This window comes from Xiphophorus hellerii, chromosome 1, assembly GCF_003331165.1.
Source record: "Xiphophorus hellerii strain 12219 chromosome 1, Xiphophorus_hellerii-4.1, whole genome shotgun sequence".
In the NCBI taxonomy this organism is placed as follows: domain Eukaryota; kingdom Metazoa; phylum Chordata; class Actinopteri; order Cyprinodontiformes; family Poeciliidae; genus Xiphophorus; species Xiphophorus hellerii.
The window spans coordinates 31,049,730-31,071,680 of record NC_045672.1 but is presented as its reverse complement, the minus strand read 5'-3'; the positions used below and the strand labels follow the sequence as shown (position 1 = coordinate 31,071,680).

The 21,951-nt window shown below is 37.7% G+C and overlaps 1 protein-coding gene across 12 annotated transcripts; it reads right to left on the bottom strand.

The window, feature by feature from the left end:
- Window positions 1–428: 428 nt before the first annotated feature.
- On the bottom strand, window positions 429–21,823 carry tpd52l2b (tpd52 like 2b). Of its 12 annotated transcripts, none has more exons than XM_032560362.1 (10): window positions 21,587–21,823; window positions 16,898–17,058; window positions 14,986–15,134; window positions 13,844–13,903; window positions 8,179–8,226; window positions 5,595–5,696; window positions 3,194–3,220; window positions 3,029–3,073; window positions 2,851–2,899; window positions 429–1,989 (listed from the first exon to the last, which is right to left on the bottom strand). In XM_032560362.1, exons 1-10 carry the CDS (start codon window positions 21,603–21,605, stop codon window positions 1,888–1,890), a joined length of 762 nt encoding a protein of 253 aa, XP_032416253.1. In that variant the 5' UTR covers window positions 21,606–21,823; the 3' UTR covers window positions 429–1,887. The 12 variants fall into 12 exon arrangements, with proteins under 12 accessions (XP_032416253.1, XP_032416263.1, XP_032416274.1 ...); XM_032560372.1 differs by having other exon boundaries at window positions 3,029–3,070; XM_032560383.1 differs by lacking the exon at window positions 8,179–8,226.
- Window positions 21,824–21,951: the final 128 nt, after the last annotated feature.

Here is a 21,951-nt window from a genome sequence, read left to right as displayed (position 1 = left end):
TAATTAAAAATATGACTCACAGGTTGAGTGACTATGCAACATGAGTCATATCCGGAGCTCTTCAGCTTTTGTCCTGTACCAATCAAAATAACTTTGCAACTGCCGCCATCTTGTGGTGAAATTAACCAAATGAAATTGAAGCGTGTAAAAAAACAAATTTAGGGCATAAAATTGTTTTTACTTTTTGAAAGTAAAAACAACCATTGTAGCAAAAGGTAGTAAATATATATCATAGATCTTATAACGCTTATTTCTTACTATTTAAAAGATACACTCACCCAGATCTGAATAACCATAAGGAAAATGTTTCCTCTCATAATTACAACGTAAATTCATTAAACTTGAGATTGTTTGGAAATTATGTTATGGTGCTTCAACAAGGCAGAACAGATCTAAAAATAAAAAAAGCATAAAATATGGTGCCAAAATCAGGTTTTCATTTAAAGGAATGCTTTATTGATCTCTACACATATACAACAAAACCAGAGATCTTTAATTATTTCAGCATGATTTCCCCAAATCTCATCCCTTTCCAGTCAGAGACAAAGACAGGACAAAAAGTGAGTAAAGCTGCACTTCCCTTGGCACCCAAAACAAAAAAAATAAAGGTACACCGTTCTCGTTTGGCCGTCTCCAAAAATACAAATAAATGCAGAAAAGGTTCATCTAAATCTTCTAAGTCAGTGGGGAAAACATTTCCAACTAAATCACATTTTTTCTCATTTGGAAAAGAAAATTCTGTAACAGACAATTCAAACGTTGGCAACTTCAGCTGAAGGCGTACAAGTTCTCGAAAAACAAAATCTAACCTACCAAAAAATAAAATAAAATAAAAATGTAACAACGAAATAGACTTAAAGCAGTTTGATGAGAAGTTATAGTTCCAATTCTTAAAAGATATTTCACTTAAGGGAAGAGAAAAGCTGCAGGAAAATATTTCATAATGGTACAAATGCAAAGTTTGTTTGAGCAAAACAAAATGAATTCCTCCTTTTTTTAATCAGGTTCAGAAAAAAAAACAGATTTTCTGCATTTTTTAGCCATTAAATTTAGTTTGTTTTTGCTAGCAGCGGCTAACTTGTGTACATTCACATACCAGTTGGCAAAAAGCAGCGTGAGATATTTCTAAACTGACACCAAAATGAAGAAAACCTGTAAAGTTTTCCTCTTTAAGCTAAATCTGAGCAGACGAGAAGAGCAGAAACAAACCAGGGTTGGATTAATGGAGAAAATGTTGAAATTAAAACCAGTTTTTATTTTTATTCCCAGTTGCTTTGGTTTGATTAGTGTAACGAACTGAGAAAAACTGACCCACTAGTGTTTGTTTCCTGCTGTCAACCCTGATTACTACCACCGACGATATAATATAGTCATATATATTTATACATATTGATAAAAATTATGTAAAAACGTTATGCAAAGCAGTGTAAAATAGTTTATAATACAAAATGGGTGCAATTTTTACAACTTGGGTGTTTTTTGTGAGTTTCTTTAGGTGTGATGTGGCTGCTTGCAGGGTTTGTGAGGTGAGACAAACATGCTGAGACCGAAGATTTCCTCAATCAAACGGTGAAGCAAAAATCTGCATTTAAAGAGGAAACGGACAGAATATGTGCTCACAGTGTGAGAGCAGGAAAAGTGAAAGCTTTAAACTTTCAGTGAGGATAACAGATGTTCAAAAAGAAGGAAAAACGCAACATTTCTTAGTTTCTTTTTCTGATTTCTGACTCAAAATGATTATTTTAATGAGAGATGATAACAGGATTTACAGATCGTAGGACAAAATGCAGAGTGTTGCTGAAGGGGTCAGAGGTCAGGGCTCCATAACAGTACAGTCTGAGGTCGTGAGGAAGATGGCAGCGAGGATGAGGAGGCGGTGCGGTGGGTTCAGAAGGGCGGGTTCTCGAAGGGCGGGTGCTCCCGAGTCGGGGTGGTGTCGGTCGGGGAGCTGACGGCGTCTCCGTTCCCTCTGGGTCCCACCACCTTATGCTGCGCGGCACCAACAGGAAAGACGAAGACAAGAACAGGAAACGGACGAGTGTTTAATGATTGTGACGGTTCGCTGACTCAGCACTTTCTGCTTCCTGTTTACGGCGACAGACGAGAGACCCGAGTGAAGTCCGAACCCACAACCTTCTTCAAATTTAACAAAATCTGCATCAAATGTTTGTGCTGCAATTTTTTTTGTGCCGCCATAATTTTAAACACATTAATAAAAGTTAAAAGGGTCATGAAAGGTCAACCAGCCACCCACTCTTCAAATCTAAAAATTGGTGTCAATCAACTCTGCTACGTTTGTGCTGCAAACATATTTTGTTTGTCTATTGCCTTGAAGATATTAATAAAAGTTTAAAGGTCAGAAGGTCAACCAGCTCCGCCACCTGCTTCAAATTCAACAAAATTGGGTCAAATGTTTGTGCTGCAAAAATTTCATTTGTGCCGCTATAATTTTAAACATATTAATAAAACTTTCCAGAGGTCATGAAATGTCAACCAGCCTCCCACCTTCTCCCAATTTCACAAAACTGGTGTAAAATGTTTGTGCTGCAAAAATTTTGATTTGTGCCGCTACCATTCTAAAGATGTTATAAAAGAGGTCATAAAAGGTCAACCAACATACCATAACTTTTAGTTAGCGGTAGCCACTAAAACCTGTTCATGTATTTCTTTTAAAGAAATGATCAGCTAACTTAATTTCATTTTGGTCATATTACCATGAGAAGTTGGCTTATGAACAATTTTTCATTGACTTTTAGCGTAAAAACAAGCAAAATATATTAAAATACCTGTTAAGAAAAACAACATTTCAAGCTCTTAATGTTTGTCGTGAATTTCTGCGGTTTTACTCGCCTTCAGGTTTCCCACTTTGTCCTCAAACGACTTGAAGGTTGGAGAGTTTCTAAAGAGCAAAAACATGAATTAATTAGAAATATAAAGTTTGATATCGTAATAAATTGTAAGAAAAACGAGCTTGGTAATTAAATAAAAGACGCTGTAAAGATCAGGAGGAGCTCATCGGTTACTTTACCTCATGGCGGGCATACTTATGGAGTGGCGAATGGAATAGTTGCTACTTTGAAAGCATTAAAGGAAGGAGAAAATCCAAGAGTTACACAGCGAAGCAAAGAGCGGAAGAGATTAAAATGCCTCCAAGTTTAAAGAATATCCTGATCTGAACCAACATTAGCCTTACCTAAAGGAGTTAGAGAAAGGCAGAGCTCTGCAATCGAACCGGGCAGCAATAAAAACAAAACAAACAAAAAAACAAGACAACAATGTGAGGCAACGGCTTCAGAGCAAACAGAAACAGGAACGGGACAAAAAACGGAAAAACAGCAGAAAAAGGAACGGCATGCAGATAAGAGAGCAGAAGCTGTTTGCTGCGGACCCAGAATCAGTAAAGTCATGAATTTCACTGTTTTTTGTCTAAAATGAAGGAAAACCACAGCAAATATTTAAATATTTTAAACATGTTGGCTGCTGTTTTCTGACAGCAAGATAAGAACGGTTCAGATCTGCAAGACGCTGCTGGTCTTAAGTAAACAGCAGCTGCGGTTTCACACCAGAACCGGTTCGGTGAGATAAAAAAATAGAATAAAAACAAGGCAGAAGTGAAGTGATCATGACACAATAGGGAGGAGAAACTAAACAACTTCTACTTCTCATTTCACTCTAAAAATGTTAAAAACTCTAGTAATTTAAATATTTCCACTACAGCAACACTTAGAAAGCAGGGGCGTCCAAACTTTTTATCACAAGGTCAAATCATTTAATCACATCACAAATAATAAACTGAGCATAAAATATTTAATTGAACAAGGGAAATAGTCAAAAGGAATTTTACTTCAAAATGGTTTCACATGGGCGTGCCATGGTGGCGTAGCGGTTAGCGCGACCCGTATTTGGAGGCCTTGAGTCCTCGACGCGGCCGTCGCGGGTTCGACTCCCTGACCCAACGATATTTGCCGCATGTCTTCCCCCCTCTCATTCCCCCTTTCCTGTCAGCCTACTATCATATAAGGGACACTAGAGCCCACAAAAGACCCCCTGGAGGGGTAAAAAAAAAAAAAAATGGTTTCACATGTTTTCCTTAATAGAAAAACAAAAACCATTTTACAAAATGTATTTTTACTGAAGAAAACTGAAAAAGATTTAGTGTATTCTCAGTAATCAAAACATTATTTAGTCACTCTTTATTTGAAAAATATTTAATAAAACCAGATTTGAGTGCACTAACTGGATAAACATCATCCTATTACCATGAAATTAAAGAGATGGTTTTAAAAGATGAACAGTTTGTGCAGTAACAAATATTTTAACTTGTGAGATCGTTTTGCAATAATTGGGGGAGAAAAAAAAAAAACTTCAAGTGGGACAAACTTATGTCATTCAAGGACCACACAAAATCAGTCCAGGGGCTGCAAATGGCCCCTGAACCGCACTTTGGACACCCCAGACTTCAGAGTTTCATGCAGAACTAAAACTATCTGAATTATACATGCAGGAGTGCAGCAGCAACAACGAAGGTTAGAAACAGAGATGAAGAGGCTAGCTGGACGCTCGGGTGGCAAACACAGGAAAAAAAAGTGAAATATTCGGTTTTAGGGTGAAATTTCCTTATTGAAGCTTTTGCCCAACTGTTCAGCTGATACAGTTTCTGTTTTCATCAGAACAGGTATTTAACAGGTGCATTCCCACAAGCCCAGAAAAGCTCAGGAAAATTTTGCTATTATCTACTTAAAAGTGATACTTAATAGGCCAAAAAAATTATTACCGTCTTCCTGTTTTTAAAATCCAAAATATTTCCAGGCATCTTCCTTCAGGTTTGTTGGCGGTGCTTTTACCGCTTCCGCCATTTTGATTTGAAAAGTCACATGGTGTTAATGCGTAAAAAACGGATTAGAAGAATCCCTTTAAACTTTTTATGAATTGATATCGGACCATTCAAAGGAAAATTATCCCAAGAGCAGTGAAAAATGTTCAAGTTTTGTTGCTGTTGTCTCTGTTGTGATTGTTGGGTTTCACCTTGGATTGCGGGAACTTTCGCCTTTTGCTGCTGTATCAAAAATACATCTGGTAGAATATTCAATATTCAATAACATTCACAGACGTAGGCAGAGGAAACACCTGAGCTGTTCAACCTCTAGCGGGGCTAGCAAAGCAAAGTGAGCAGAATTAACTAACCCACTCACTCTGTGGTTGCCTAGCAACAACCTGCTGGGCAACTGCCACAGCAGCAGTTTAAAGTTTTGCCTCCTAACTGCTTAAAAAGAAAAAACAACGGCTTGGGGTGAAAACAGGAGAGGTCACTCCATCAGGTCGGCTGTATTTCAGATATTTATAATCAAAAACTAATCAATAATTATCAATAGACTGATAAGAAACGCTTATATCCTGATACGTTCGTCAGCCATAATTGTAGCTTGAATTTTTTTACGTTTTCCGTAAATTTCACCTGAAAGCCAAACACCCCCAACTTTTAGTTGGTTTTATGTGTATAAGTTTGTGTTTTCTACTGGGCTTCACCAGCTACAGAACTTCGTTTTAACTTTCCCACCAGCAGATCAGGTCGGCCATTTTGTGTGTGTTTGTACCTCATGTCGCCCAGCCTCCTGCTGATGGCCGTGCCCAGCGTGTTGAGAGCGGCGCTCGTCTTCGATCCCGCCTCAGAAAGAGTCTCCTGGGTTTTCTTGTATCTGCAGAAAGAGAATAGCGAGGATGAACAAACAAGATGGAGCCAGAGCGTGAAAAACGAAGGAAAAACAAAGGGATACAGAAAGTTAGCAACATGGCTGACGGGAGAGTGAAGCAAAATAAGGAAATAGGGTGTGGGAACTTCAGTTAATACCCAAAATACATTAAAAAATAGTTTATGTGCCATTTTGACAACTTTATTACAGTGTTTTCCTCTATAATCCATGAAAATTTCTTTTTAAAAAGAAAACAAACTAAGCAGCATTGGCTTAAGCAGACTAGACAAAATGATAGCAGTAACTGAAGAAAGGGAAATAGCTGCACAATGTCAGAAAAATTATGATTAACCTTCATATTTCTAACTCAATATTTACTCTGTGAGCTTTAGTTTTGCATTTACTACAAATATTAATCAGGAGCATCAGGAGTGATTATTAGGGGAAGTTAAGAGTCCATCAAACTGGTTAAACATGCAAAGCATCAAAGCATGACAATACCATGTATTAGCATAATGAAACCAAACTTTGTTTTAATTCAACAACTAAAATACAAATAAAGGGAAAACGCTGCTGTGGGTTCAGCAGTGAGGGTAGTTTTTAACCCACAAGATCTTCCTGTTTTATGCTTCAAAGTGGACATGCACTGAAATTTATCTGATTTTTACTGAACTCAAGTCAAGCAAAGTAGAACATTTCAGCAACAAGGCAGTTCAAAGAGCTTAGATGATAAAAACATAAGCACAATAAGATGTTGACCTACATGTTCAGCAAATAAAGTGAGTTCTCATTTCTGATTAATTCAATGAGCAGCAAAACACAAAAATCAGAAAAATATTGCAGTATTTCACTTTCCAATCTGGGATTAAAAGCCAAACAGAGAAATTGGTTGATGGGATGATAACCTCAGTTACTCATGAAATTGCACAAAGTAAAGAGTGGAACTACATTTGCATGATATGAGAAACATCAGTATTGCTTAATATTGATTGTGATTAACTTTCTGTTTATTGACAAATAAATGACACGTGAACATCCTAAATATTTCATGCCAGCAGTCCTTTATGCCTGCAGTATAGCTCATAATAGGTGCATTTCCATTACAAATGTAGATATTCTGCTGATGTTGCAAAAACAAAATTTAGCAATTGCAATGTTTCCAATATCAACGTAATTAGAATCACAAGTGAATAAGTTTGTTCACATGGTAATTAAAACCATTAAAACCATGTCACGCCATCATCCTCAGATGACTTCCTGTCGTCTTTTTCTTTGTGGTTTCCAGCAGTAGTAACATCCAGTTGTTGATCACGTGACTCGTGGGAAAAAAAAGAAAAGGAAAAAACAAACAAAGCAAAAAAAACTCATCCTAACACCAAAACTTTTTATCCAACTCAACATTTACACTCACAGGTGAAAATGGCTGCAAACAGATGCATAATTATGCAACCATTCATCTTTGAAAAGCAGAAGAGGAAACTCCTGCACAATCAACAAGAATGCAGGAAGTTGTGTCTGGATGGTAAGTCAACAACAAAACGCCTGTCTTTTCCTGCAGCCATACAGTGGTAAAACCAGCTGACCAAACGTGCTGGAATTCCTCTGGGGTTGCTGGGTAACGGGAAGAGTTCCGCTGGGGTTTCTGGGTAACGGGATGAGTTCCACTGGGGTTGCTGGGTAACGGGAAGAGTTCTGCTGGGGTTGCTAGGTAACGGGCAGTGCCTGCTGATTTGTGACATCACATTCCACAGGTTTTTGAAATGTCTTATTTTCCAGACACCCAAAAACATGAACTTGCTGCCCAAAAACAGTTGGATTTTTAAAGTTTTTAAGCACTTGGACTGCGTTTAGAAGCATTAGAAACCGAAATGGAAGAACAAAAACGTGTAAAATGTGAATTTTTCATAATACGTCCACTTTAAATCCATTAACTATTTAAGTTTATCCAGCTTTGAGTTAGGAAAAATATGATGGGTCAAGATACTTACTTGTCTAATAACTGCTCACAGAGTTCAGGTTTTATTGTGATCTGGGATCGTATGGATAAGTCACCTGAACGTCAATGCAGTTTTAGAGAGAAAATATCACAAAACTGTGGTGGGTTACAGGAAACCAGAGTTGGAATATAATCCAAGATGTATCCTCGTGGATTCAGTGTTTTGTTTAAATCTTAATTCTCCAGATCTGAGCAACATCATCATCCTCAGTAACCTTCAGCATCCTGCCAAACTGCAGCTTAATAAATAAACAGCCTAAATGAAAGTCATGTTAGTTATTTAGAGTCCACCATCCCCTAAGCATGACATGGCCTCCAACACCAGAACCTGAGTGAACCCAAGCTAACTACTGGACCAAATAGAAACAGAAAACAGAGCATGGACAACAGAGAAATGATGGAGAAAAAAGCTCCCAAAATGAAACTCAAAGAAACCTTAGCTCATCTGCAAAGCCAAACACAAGCAAAAACTAAAAAAAAGGATTAACTCACGCTTCAGAGTGGGCAATGTCATCCAAAGTGGCTGAGGCAGACAGATATCTGAAGACACAACAGCGGGATAATGACACAAAGGAAGACACAGTCATAATAAACAATAATCCTAACACCTGAAAAACTCTCAGTATAGATCTATAGATCTATATTTGAATATATATATGTAAGAACTTTAACAGTCATTCACTAATTTCTACCATTTGTTTATTTACTCCATTAGCAAACCAAAGTCTGTGAAGGCACCATTGCTTTACTCCCGGTTTTAAAACGGTTTTTAATCTAAAAAAAATGAAAATCATTTTCCCAACTACAATAAAGCAAAGAAGTATTTGAGGATACAGCAAAATTTTCACATTTCTTCTCACTGCCTTGTAAATAAAAAATGCAAGTAACATTTTAATAATATGTGATGCACCAATATGAAACTTTGGGCCAGTACAGGTGGCCAATATTAATATTGCTGTCACAACTGATATCATATTTCACCACCCTTTTAACATGAAGAAAAGATAAACTATTATTTTATTGATTATTTTGACAATTAATTGGAAAAAAAATTGGCACATTCCTCAGATTTCATTTAATTGTTTCAGTCCTACTAAAGTTATATCTTTTCACAAGTAGTTACTCAATTAGTTGATGAGTTTTTTGAATAATCAATTAATCACTATTAATCGTTTCAGCCTTCATAATTAGCTACACAATCAGTTGATGAATTGATTAATCACAATCATTCAGATAATTCTGATTAATCGTTTCAGCCCAACTGAAGTAATGTCATTTCACAATTAGTTGACGATTATTTCAATATTCAATTAATTGGATCAATTTGATTAGTCGGATTAATCGATTCAGATTAATCAATCTTTCACAATTAATTACACAACTAGTTGATGATTATTTGAATAATCGCTTAGTCACGATTAATCCACTTAATTGTTTCAGCTCTACTAAAGTTATGTCCTTTCACAATTAGTTGACGGTTATTTGAATAAACAATCATGAGTAATCGTTTGAGCCTTAAAGTTAAGTCCTTCTTTCCATGTTACTGTCAACAAGGCGCTGAAATTTAACGAAAAACAAAAAGATTAGAAAGTACATGACTTTTGAATAAAACTGCTGAGTAATAAAGTTTTGATCTAAAAACTGTCTTTTTTTTCTTTCCTGAATACTATCAGCGTTCTGTCTTCAGATAACTGCTGGTCTTTGACTGTGTGACAAATAAACAGGCGGTTTATTGACCAGCTCCACGTTTCAGGAAGCAGGGAGGGCAAAGATAACAACGTGCAGCAGAACGGCTGGAAACGCAGGAAGGGAAATCCTCCCACATTTATACTCCAATGATTCATGCTTTAGCAGATCAAAACATCAGCTTACTCACTCATTAGTGAGGAGTGATAAAATGGAACAAAAACACAATTTACTGCCTCATTTTTACTGCATAAAAACCATCGTTTTGATTCTGGTTCTGGTCCAAATACAGACGTAAAGCAAGGACAAGACGAGTCTGTATGTTCTGACCTCCATTAGCACAATGCAGCTTACAGTACAGCAGCACAGCATCACACTGGGCAGATCTGTGCTGTAATTGTTTCAGAGAAAACAGTCTGAACAGAGGAAGGGAGGATGTTGCTTATAAATGTCTGAGCTGGACTTATTAGGGTGCCTTCACGCTGAATGACGACTCCACTGTGCTCTCCAACACGACCTACTAGAGACAGACCGCAAGGTAGAAAACATGAAGACGATCATAAAGCTGCTAAACTTTAAGAAGACACTTACTTCAAACTGATAGGAAAATGTGAACTTCAATACAACAAACATCTTATCAAGGCCACCAATATCTCCAAGACTGACATTCCAACTAGCAGTGGAAACTTGATTTTCATTATTTTATGCTTGTACTAAAACAAATGTGTCTTAAAAACAATTCAGCAAAACCGATATAAGCCTCCAGACAGTTCGATACGTTTTTGGGGAAAATATCAAATTAATTTCAGAAATGAAAAATTATTCAAGCCCGAAGCAAGAGAAGTTTTTTTTTGAAATTACAAGAATGTAGTCAAAATGTGAGAATTAATTTGTAACATTACGAAAAGTCGTACAATAAAAGTCCTAATACTTTTATTAGTTGTAGCAACATGACACAAGTTCATGATGCGAGAATAAAGTCATAACAGAAAAACAAAGTTTGAATAATACGAGGATAAAGTCGGAAAAACGCTAAGATGACGTCGGAATAAGGCTAGGATAAATTCATACTGGAATAAAGTCATAATGTTAGGAGCATGAAGTAATACTAAATACAGTTAAACTGAAGAATGTTGAGCATCTTGATGTTATACTTTGGTATCAGTTTTAAAAATAAGAAGGTACTTCATATTTCAACACTTCAGCATCAAGTCATCCTTAGCAGCAGGACTTTGAAACGATTGTGCAAACAACTGAGTCTCTTTCAACACGAGAACCAAACAATGTGACATCAGATCTTGATATCTCTATCGAAGCTTTTTTTTTTAAATAGTTTTTTACTTTCTTCTGGTAATGGTGAATTTTTTCCAACTAATACTACGACTTTATTCTCTTCATTAAAAAATAACTGTCTGTTGTAGAGTGGGAGTTTTGTGTACTTTTGCACCCCTGCTTACTAGTTGCTTGCTTTAATCTCGTCACTCTGTTATAAAAAAAATTTCAACTATAACATGAAAATTAAGAAAAAATTGTGACATTTTGTCCTTACTTTTCAACCCTATAAATAATAACAATTAAAGCACAGAGTTTTTATAATTTATGCTCTGTGAATTTCTCTCTGACATTTTTATTTGGTTCTCTTGGCACTCCATAGCCACATTTCCCTCCTCTTCCTCATCTGTCATTCTGCATCTCACATTATTTTCCTCTCGTCCCAGTTAGTCCAGTCTGCACGTCCTGTCTGGTCACTGGGACCAGCGAGGGAGGGCGCTGGGGAACAATGTGTGTCAGAGATACAGACACATTTTCCTGCACTGGGTGTGTGTGTGTGTGTGTTACGGTAAATAAAAAGCTTCATGCCTGCCTGCCTCTCCTGTCCTACATTTTTCACCAAACAGATACAATCCACAATTATCTCAACAGCAAACAAAAGAAAAATCAGCCATCTTGGTTTCTGGGTGCAACCACAGAACAAGAGGAGCCACCGTCACCTGCTGGTGTTGGTGGCTGAATGTTAAAACAGAGACCAGACCAGTTAGCTACATCCTGTTGAGTTACATCTATCAAATCTAAAGCTGGTCTGTTCAGTTTATTAGCAAGTCAGGCAGATAAACTCAATGCTTAAACCAGGGATGTCCAAACTTTCTGTCAGATTGGCCAAAACCATCAGCTGAAAAGTAATGTTTTAAAACTAAAATCACTAAAAAATTTTGCTTTTTTACCTACTTATCAATAAGCATGAACTATTTTAATCAAACAAATGAAATAACCAGATATTTTTTGTAGGAGTGGAATTGAAAATAAAAAACTTCAAATCAAGTTTGCACATTTTTTCCTTGTTAAATGAAAGGCATCCAGTTTGCTTATTATTCTGGGCTAAAATGATTAAAAACTGAACAAATATTTCATCTATTCTCAGCAATAAAAATAGGATCTGTCAGTCTTTATTTGAAAACACTTGCTGTATTTAGCTGACTTTGAATACATTAATTAAAAGCAGATTTTTGTGCACCAAGGTGCGTTTTAGAGTCAATGAGTAGATGTGGTTCTAGTTGCTATAACAAGGAAACCAGAAAGCTTGGAAATGTTGATGCATCTAACATTTTTGTAAGTAAATTTTAATATAAATAAGGTTTGTTGGTTGCACAAAGTCAGTCCAGAGGCTACAAATGGCCTCACTTTGAATATCCTTTGTTTTTAAAAAAGTTTTTTAGTTGGGACACGACGCAGCAGTTGGACATTAGCATCAAGCTAAGCTAGCCCCGTTCTCCTTTAAAGGTTTTCCTCTGTCCTGATAAGCAGGGTGTCCAAACACTCACTGTAACTCCCTAAAGACAAACACGCCTTTATGCTGCTCTCCTTGCATAAATCACACCGAGACGTGAAGAATGCGTCTCAGCTCTGACCAGAACTGACCTCAAATTCTGCAGATTCTGACCGTTAGTCGTAAACGCTGCAGCGAATATTTTTTTCCCAAATAAAAAAAAAAAACTAGTGGAAAAGCCGTTTAGCATCTTAAATTGGGTTCTATTCAGGTTTGAACAGGAAAAAAATAAATAACATTTTATCTTAACTTCAGCTTTGTCCGGCCAACAGAACAAGCAATTTCACCACATCTCTGCTTTTCTTTCTACTGGGTTCCAGTACTGGGTTTGTTTGTTTACTTGTTTACTTAAGGATTTTCATTAACCCCACAGAACATTACAATAACATTCATAGTTTTACAAAAAAAATTAAGAGATGAAGCTTAAAGCTTAAAGCTTCAGCTTAAAACATCAAAGTGTCTCAGAAGAGTCGTCGTGGATTGTGATGCTGTTGCCTGGAAGGATTTCCAGTAGCAGTCAATCTTGCAACACATCTGAAGAAGCCTCTGACGGAAGTGTGGTGCTATGATATGCCAACAGCTCCATTTCCAGGCAGCGTAGATGATGTTAAACAGTATGACATCATCAGTTGTTGGCAAGCTCTGCTAATCCACCACCTTCACTTTTGCAGCTCCACTTTAAATCTGAGAGATGTTGGAGTAGGGGATTTGATCTTCGCCCATCATTACTCTTTGCATCCATAAAACCTTTTCATCTCCTCTGGGATTTGAGCTCCTATTTGTAGCTCTGAGCCACTGATCAGCTGCTCCTGGTTGCCTTAGTTACTCATCATAACTTTCCAAAAATAAAAAAACATCCAAAAGCGAAGGGAATGATTGTCCAAACATGCAACACCTCAACCAAAACCTTTATGAACAAAAGTCTACAAAACAAACTAATTAGAGGTAGTGAAACCATGAGCAGTCAGATTGACTGCAGTTGGACGTATTAGAATCAGGAGATAAATTTACGCTCGCAGTGATGACTCAAAGGCAGCATTCAGATTGGAAAAACACCGTCTGCTACCAGAACTGAGAGAGAGAAGCTGAAAATATCCGCCAGATTTTGTCCAGGGAGGAAAGAGAAGGAAACATGTGATCAATCCAAGTGGAAGAGCCAACAGCTGATCCAGAGAGAGGAAGTCATCTGCTGATACAAGACAAACAACTGATTCACACTAAAGGATCCAGAGATGCTCCTGAACCACATCAAGCCTTAATGGGTGAACTAATGGGTGAGTGGAAAAACGAGTCAGATTTGGACCCGGTTCTGTTACTATTAGAACTGTAAGAAGAAAGAATCTCACTTCCGTGATACAAGTCGGACCAAATGTCCAAGAGAATCATCAGAAGAGCAGATCTAAAGTCAGACTGTTACACTTAAAGCTACATTTTCTTACAAACAAAATCAGCAGATTAATGCAGTTATATTGAGGAGGCTTCAGGTTAACAAACAAATCCACACCAACTTTATAAGACCCGGTGTTTAGCAGCAGCCACTGCAAACATGGTTAGAAGGTGAGAGGAGTGAGGCACTGGGGGTGAGTCGGAGCGTGAGAGAGCAAACAGCGGCGCCCAGATGAGCAGCAAACAGTTGGTAAAACTCACAGATCTGAACTGGTCACCCTTTCATTCCACTCGCTCAGTTTCTCTGTGGTTCTCACGTAGCTACAAACAGAAACAGGAGCGCGTTACGCAGCCGCCGTCCATCAGGGGGCCGCAGCTAAGCTAAAGCTGCGTCGCTACGAACAGTTCAGGTCCGAAACGCTGCAAATCAACTTCCTGACTGAAGGAATTAAAGCGTAGGGGGTCAAATCTTTAGTCTTAACTCATCTGGAAGATGTCGGCAATATTTCCACAGAGTGAAGATTAATATCGTCCATCCAAATGCATCCAGATAATATACAAGAGATAAGAAAATATTGCAATGAAGATTATATTTGGAAATCGTGATTTCCCATACATTGGGAAATATTGCGATGATAATGTCCCAATAATAATTCCCAATATCACTGATATTGGGAATTATTGCATGACTACAACATTGGGAAATAATGCGATGGCAATAATGTTGAAAAATATTGGAATGGAAACAATTTTAAAACATATTGCGATGGCAATAATATTGGGAAATTTGCAATGCCAATATTATTGAAAGATAATGCTATGGCAATAAAATTGAAAAATACTGGTAAATATTGAGCTGACAATATTGGTAAGTACTGCAACAACAATAATATTGGGAAATATTGCAATGACAGTATAATTTGTGATATATGGCTGTCGTCATCTTTAATCTCTTGATAATCTGGGCTTCCTGCTCTGTGTGACCTTTAGTATTTTTAGCAACGTCATTAGTGTCCAGGGTGAAAAATATAACTTCAAAACTCGTAAAATCTATTAGGCAACAATTCTTGTTCTCCAAACTGGCATAAGACCATGGAGCCATGGAGCCTGCATTATTACGATTCTTCGTAATAATGCAGTAATATTCTCCAACAGCTGCACAGGAAGTCAAAAGTTTCAACTTTAATACTTAGAAAAAATTTCCAGGAAAGTAATAAATGCTGAAAAGCAATATTCTCAGACTGAAATAACCTCAGCGCTTTTATTCTACAAAGGAAATCCTGTTTAAAGGAGAGGTAGAGATTAAAATGATCCATCTGCAAACAACACAAATACTTTCTGGGTTTATGAGCCGAACCCTCTGGGACCAGAACCAGAGAGGTGACCGGCTTACTGGTACGTACGCTTGTGAGGTCTGGACGTCCTGCCAGCTCTTGGTGATGTTCTGCTTGAGCTCGTTGAGCGGACTGAGACCCAGTTTCCTCTTCAGCTCCGAGGCGTGCCTCTCTTTAGCGGACAGAACCTGGCGCAGCGTGTTGATCTCCTCCTCCACCTGAATCAGAACCGCACAGCTCAGCCTGCAGCAGCTCCTCTCTTAGAACCAGACACTAAACTCTCAAAACCACTTTGGCTGAAGTTCTTTTAAACGTTCAACAGATTTTCACCAGAGCCAGAACCAGAACCTGCTGTGTCTGTGGATCAGAATGTGGAAATAATGTTGAATTTTAGCCAAAAAGGCTTTAAAGTTTTAGATATTAATGAGCCAGAAAACCTCATAACTGGGGCTGCAACTAATGATTATTTGAGTAATCGATTATTCTATCCATTATTTTGACAATTAATCGAATAAAAAAGAATTCCACATTTTGCACATATTTCATTTAAACATTAAAAATTCATTAAAAGATGTAAAACAATTTGATTCCTTTATAAAATAATAAATTAAACAATTTAAAAGGCCGTCCAGCGTACGTAACATTTGTTTGATATTTTAATATTTCTAACATCAACATGTGAAACGATAAACCTTTTCTGCTTGGCTTTAATATCAGCAGAAGGAGCTTAATGGTAGATTTTGTTTTGGTTTAATTACTTCGTTGTTTTTTCAGCTCCCCTTTCAGGCTAAATTTAAAGGCCCATTTACGGTTCTGCGCAAGCTGTCAGATCAAAACTATCTGCTGCCAACGCCAAGGCGTAGGAAGTCAACACAACTTTGCCATGTAAATTTATTAAAACCATATCACACTCGGGATCCACGGGTGTCTGCCATTAAAGGTGAGGAGGCGCAGGTTGATAAGACTGTCTCTGCAGTTACTACAGCGGGTGGTTTAGGTTTCTTGTCTGCACTTGAAAACGATGGGGTAATTCCACCTAATGAAAGTTTGTTGACTGGCAGGCTGACAAATTCTGATGCACTGAGGAATCTGGATCCTTCATTTGCACACTTGTCTCAGGAGGGGGCGCTGAGTTGACTGCTATGTTTAATGAATATCACTGTTTGTTTGGTGATGTGCCCAGTAGAACACACTTAATCCAACATGATATCGATGTCGGTGAGGAACAACAGATTTTTACAGGATATCTGAAGAGAAGCGGAAGGTCATGGACGGCGAGATTCGGTACATGCATGATAATGGTATTGCTGAACCCTCTGCATCTAGCTGGGCTTCACCTTGTCTGTTGGTGGAGAAGGCTGACAGAAGTTTTAGATTTTGTACTGATTACTGGAAAGTGAACATGGTTACAAAATCTGATGCTTACCCTATGCCCCGCATGGACGACTGTGTTGATCAGGTGTTCAGCTCAGTTTGTCAGCAAATTTGATTTATTGAACAGTTATTGGCAAGTTCCATTGTCTGAGAGAGCTAGAGAGATTTCTGCCTTTATTACTCCCTTTGGTCTGTTCTCTTACTCTGTAATGAGTTTCGGATTGCGAAACGCACTGGCAATGTTTCAGCGTCTCATGAACATGGTTGTGTCTGGGCTGGAGGGGTGTGCTGTATATTTGGATGATGTGGCGTAAAGAACATCTGGCTCACAAGCTGTTTGAACGACTGGCTGAAGCACACCTGACCATTAACTTGTCCAAGTGTGAGTTTGCTAAGGCCACTGTTACCTATCTGGTGGTGGGTTAAGGGACAGTGCGTCCAGTGGAACCCACAGTAAATTCAATTTTGCAGTATCCTGTACCAACCACAAAAAAAGAACTCCAGCGGTTCTTGGGTCTTGTGGGGTACTACCATAGTTTCTGTAAGAACTTTTCTAAATGGCCTGCGACCCCTACTTTGGACACCGTTGTGGTAATTGGTTCCTGACCTTCGTCAGTTCAAGGTGGAGCTCCTCGGCCTCTTCCTCCGTCAGGCCGGGTGGGAGAGGGTGAGCCGAGTTCGCCGCCACCGCGCCCTCCGCCTGAACGTCGGGAATGTTGTCTGAGCGATCCATGCTGTTGCCTTTGTTAGGAGAGTTCAGGTTGATATCTGCAGCAATGGATGATGGGAAAAAGAAAAAAAAAAGATTAGAAAACATTACAGAGAGTAAAATTTAAAGGATCCAGATGTTCTTCATTCACATTTTTAAAGGAAACTACATTAAGAAAGCAGCTTACCATACTGCTGAAACGATTAATCGTGATTAATCGATTACTGATTCAACTCACAGTTGAAGGAAATGCTCCCTTTTAATGTATTTCAGGCCACTCTTAATCAGTTTGTAAATAAGGTATTTTTTTAAATGCTTTGATTAATATCATGGTGTATTTTAGTCCTATTTTTGCATTGATGTTATTTTTATTTTATTATTTGTATTGTATCTTTATCAGGTTTTGATATCTGTAGTTTTGATTTGTAATTGTGTGTTGCTGCCAGTCTTGGTCAGAAATCTTTAATCTTAATGAGACATATGTGGATTATATACAAGTATATAATATATAATAAGTATTATATACAAATACTTAGACATAATCATCAACTAAATCGATTAATCATTAACTGGATTACACAGTCTAAAAATAAGTCATTTCAGAGCAGTAATATATATATATATATATATATATATATATATACTGTATATATGTACATACATTTAGCATTTTAGATAAAAACATCTTTGTCTGTAAATATATTTTAGCCAAAACTCCTCAAGTGGTAGTTTTAGCTTCACCTGGTTCAAACAAACTAAAATGTTTGTTTTCTTAATTCTTAATTAAGAAAGGAACTGAATTGTTTATTTTAATCTTTGAATATATTGCATAAAAAGGCTTCTGTGGTTAAATGAAAAATCTGATTAATCGATCAATCATCAGAATAATCGACCGATTAATCATTTACTAGAGTAATCGTTAGTTGAAGCCTTAATGAACAAATGAATTCTTTATTGATTAAGAGATTGAAACTGTTAGTGTGCACTGATTAGGATTCCTTAACCTTAAAGAACTGAGTCCAGGATTCCTGCAGTGCAGGCATGCAGGTCTGATAGCCGCTCTACGAAACTGAATAAGTGTCGAGTCATTTACCTGAAGACTAATTTTAGCAGCTTCGGTTGAGTCAGAGGGGGGAACAGAACCCAAGAAAGGAGAAAATACGTCTCCAATAAATGCAAAACGACATCGAAATGGGCTTCAGGCAGCTGTAATCTGCTCAACACAACCAAATGTTAATGTAACATAAACACAAGACGCAGCAAAGAAAACTGAACCAGAGATTCAGGGAAAATGGTGGCCAGTAATTAAAGTTCTTCAACAAATCTGACAGAGTTTCAGACGTTACTCCGATAAATGATCATATTGTTGTTTTAAGACCATTTTCAAGTAATATAAATGGTAGTGGCATAATAATACTGGAAGACATTTTAAATATCCTGAATAGATAAACAAAAACAACAGAAACAACAAATAAAATGAAATATTAAGTCTCAAACAGGCTGGTTAGACCAAAAAAACAGACTGAAGACTTTTATCATCCAGTTTTAGGCAGAAAGAGGAAAACCATAAATCCTACAAATAGAAATGATTGAGCTTGTTTTCATTTATCTTGAGATTAATTGATTTATTGTGACGAGGCTAAACCAGCTGAACATTTTCTGATGTTGGGAAACGACAGGATTAACTGCCGACAGCTCAGTAATCCAACAGCTTGACAGCAAACAGTGACTCCACCTGTAAGGTATACAGGCGTCACCATCCCAGGCAGGAAAAACCCCGATAAAAACAAAAATTTAAATTAAAATACTGAGGTACACGGATCCAGGGACAGAATTACTCATTGTTTTAATGATTTCCTTTTTTTTAACAATAAGCTAAAAAAAAAAAAAATTTAAATTTATGATAAAGCTGTAAATGGGCGGACTTGTTTGGCAGCAGACTAACCTGTCTGCAAACACTGAGGTGTGGAGCGAGTGAGGTCATCCTCCTCGCCCACTGAACGCCACGCTCTTCTACCTTCTGTTTTCTACGCTCCAGTAGCAGCCAGTCATCCAACAAATCAGAAGAAGCCTCTGACTGAAGACTGTTGCTCTATCAAAGCAGAGATGATACTCAACAGCGACATCTCCTGGATGCCACTATCAATTATTATTAGCTAGCTCTGCTAATCCACCTCCTTTGCTTTTTCCCGCCCCTTTTTAATCTGTCTGAAAGATGTTGGAGTAGGGGAAATGCTTAAGCCTGTCACAATAAGCAATAAATCAATAAATCACATGACTTCTTTTGTTGAAAAATCTGCATTTTGAGAAAAAACAAGCAAAAATAAAACACATTTGACACCTGGTAGCTACAGCAAACTGGTTAGCTTGCACTTTCCCCCCCCACACAAGTCCTAAACTTTTGCCTGTTTTCCTTGTCAAATTTTCTGAAATGCAATTTTGGTTACAGAGACGTCATAATCCATCTTAACAATTATTGTTTTGTAAATTTATTTAGGATATCTAAAATGTTTTCCAGTTTAAGTATTAAACTTTCTTTAGAAATGAAAGTTTTTTATGTTAACCAGCTACTCCTGATTGTAAAAAAAGAAGAAAAAAGGAACAAGAAACAAACACCTAGTTGCCATAGTTACATAGAACTACTGTCTGAAAGTAACAAATAAATAAATAAAACATCCTATTCATATCACCAGCCAAAAGCGCGTCAGTTAGCATAGCATCTGGATATTTCAACGTTCTTAGTGGCATTTCTTTTGAATATTTTAGATATGCGATATGAGAAAATAAAGTCTGCGAATAATCACATTTTTAACAAATTAAATTAAATTACGCTCCACAGAAAAATCTGCCAGATAATGAAACACAAATAGGCAGAGGTCCACTGTAACTGGCCCGATTTTAAATATCAGAATTGCTTCTAGGTACAGACAAAAGTATCATTCTCCTCTCTATGCTGCTTATATTGTTTGGATTTTTATATTTTTTATTAGCAATGTGCCCATTTTCTACTGGAAAAATATTTTTACAGTCAGTGGATGCAAATTAAGTTGCCATGGAAACCACTTTCAAGTATAGGAGTTACTATTGAGCCAAAGTTAGCTATTTTCAGTATCAGTGAGGTGTTAAAGTCAGAAGAACGACGGCAACATAAGATCTGATCTTAAAGAGAAAGTTGATTTTCTACGACATTGAGAGAAAAAGGCTGTAAGACAGTGAGAGAGAGCAGAACGTAAAGTCGCCGCTTTCATTCTTAGAGCTTCGAACGTTGATCATGGAACATGTTGGAAGCTGTTTTAGAAAGCTCAGAGTTCAGATAAAGAGCTAGATCATCTAGAATACACACAGGAACATTTCTGTAATGCTAACGCAAGATGCTGAGCTAATTGAAAATGTGACCTACAGTCAAGTCCTGTTTCACGGTAACGGCTCTCTGACACTACAGGATGATGTCATCTCTGGTCCCATCATCAATATTTAACCACCACTCTCAACAGGAAGGCTAGAAAAATATCTGGAATCCTCTTTTTGTATCATAGTTCCTAAAAAATAATCTGAATTTGATTGAATTTGACCATTTTTCCTTACATGTTTTTATTTAAACATAACTTTGAATGCAAAAGCGATGGTCTAACAATGTCTATGCCCAGAACAAAGTTGAAGAGCAGAACTTTTAGCAAAATGAACAGAATTTAGCATTTCTGACTAAAATATATTATTTTATGCCTCCTTTTATCAATTTGTTATGTTGGATTCATGTCAATGTGTAAAAAAATACACAAAAAATGTCTAATCAGAAATCTCATGACCCCCTGCAGCATCTCTGTGACCTCTTTAAGGACTGCGACCCCCATGTTGAAGACCTCTCGTGTATACACATTGTTTTGGGAATATTTTAGATTGTAATTTTGCCCCTACTTCGCAGTATATTATTCTTAATTTTGTTTAGTTTTACATTTTTTAACACTTTTATCTTTGTGAAGTTATATGCCTCGATTTCCTGTCTCTTTCCTGCTGTTACACCTCAATTTCCCCCCATAATATTCCACTCTATTGTTTTTTATTTTGTTCATTTTATGAATAAAGTTCAATAAATGTTTAAAAATGAATGTCCTGGGGGTGTGTGGAGGTCAGCTGGAGTTAATGACACAGCAGAAAGGAGGTTTCCTCCTCTCCAAACAGCAGCACCTGGTCTCAGTTTCATCACTCATTTAACGAGATTTAGAAGCTAAAACAAGCGGATGTGTTGAAGTAATGGACCCCAGTGACTCAGGTGGTGAAAACTGGGTTGAATCAGCTGATAATGTCAGTGAAATCAGTGCAGGGAAGCTGCTAACATCTGTAACTCGATCCTCCTCCTTTCTCTCCACCTGCTGTTGCTGTTCCTGTCACGGATCGGAGGGCCCGTCCGTCCTCCCAACACCCACCCTAACTTCCCGGTCCAACAGTAAAACAACACGGAGGAAACGGTTTTTTGTTTTATTACAGGGTTCTGGGTGAAAAACCAAGCTGCTCTCAACTTGTTTACGCCGTTTTTCAGCCAGGGAGAGAGCAGACTTGTGCTAACTTGCTCGGTAAGCTAACAATTACCTTGACTGGCTGGGTCCATGGCGTCAGATCAGCAGATTCTGGGTTCTAATGATCGGTTCTGCTTGAAGCAGATCGGTGTGTTCAGCCTCCGCCTCGGTGTGTGGAAACCTCCCCGACGAGAGCGACCAGCTTCCACGTAGAGAAGGACGTCGATGGGGAACAGCGAGCGGAGTCAAAACAGCCCCAACCAACAGCCAGCTCAGCCTAAGCTACTTTCTGTCAAGCTAGCGGCTGCTTTACATCCTCATCCGGTGACGTCATTTCAAAATAAAAGCGTTTCCGTTGACGCTACTATTTTTTGTTATGCCGTCGAGTTAAAAGTACTTGCGGGCCAAGAGAAAAAATCTAATCAAATCAAATCCATT

Bases quoted from the DNA above. Each gene is read 5' to 3' on its own strand.
- tpd52l2b (XM_032560362.1), bottom strand. The intron at 15,135-16,897 runs GTCAGGAACCAA...GTTCTGATTCAG, and splicing joins TCCACCTTGAACTGACGAAG to GTGGAGGAGGAGATCAACAC. The intron at 1,990-2,850 runs GCGAGTAAAACC...GGTGCCGCGCAG, and splicing joins ACAAAGTGGGAAACCTGAAG to CATAAGGTGGTGGGACCCAG.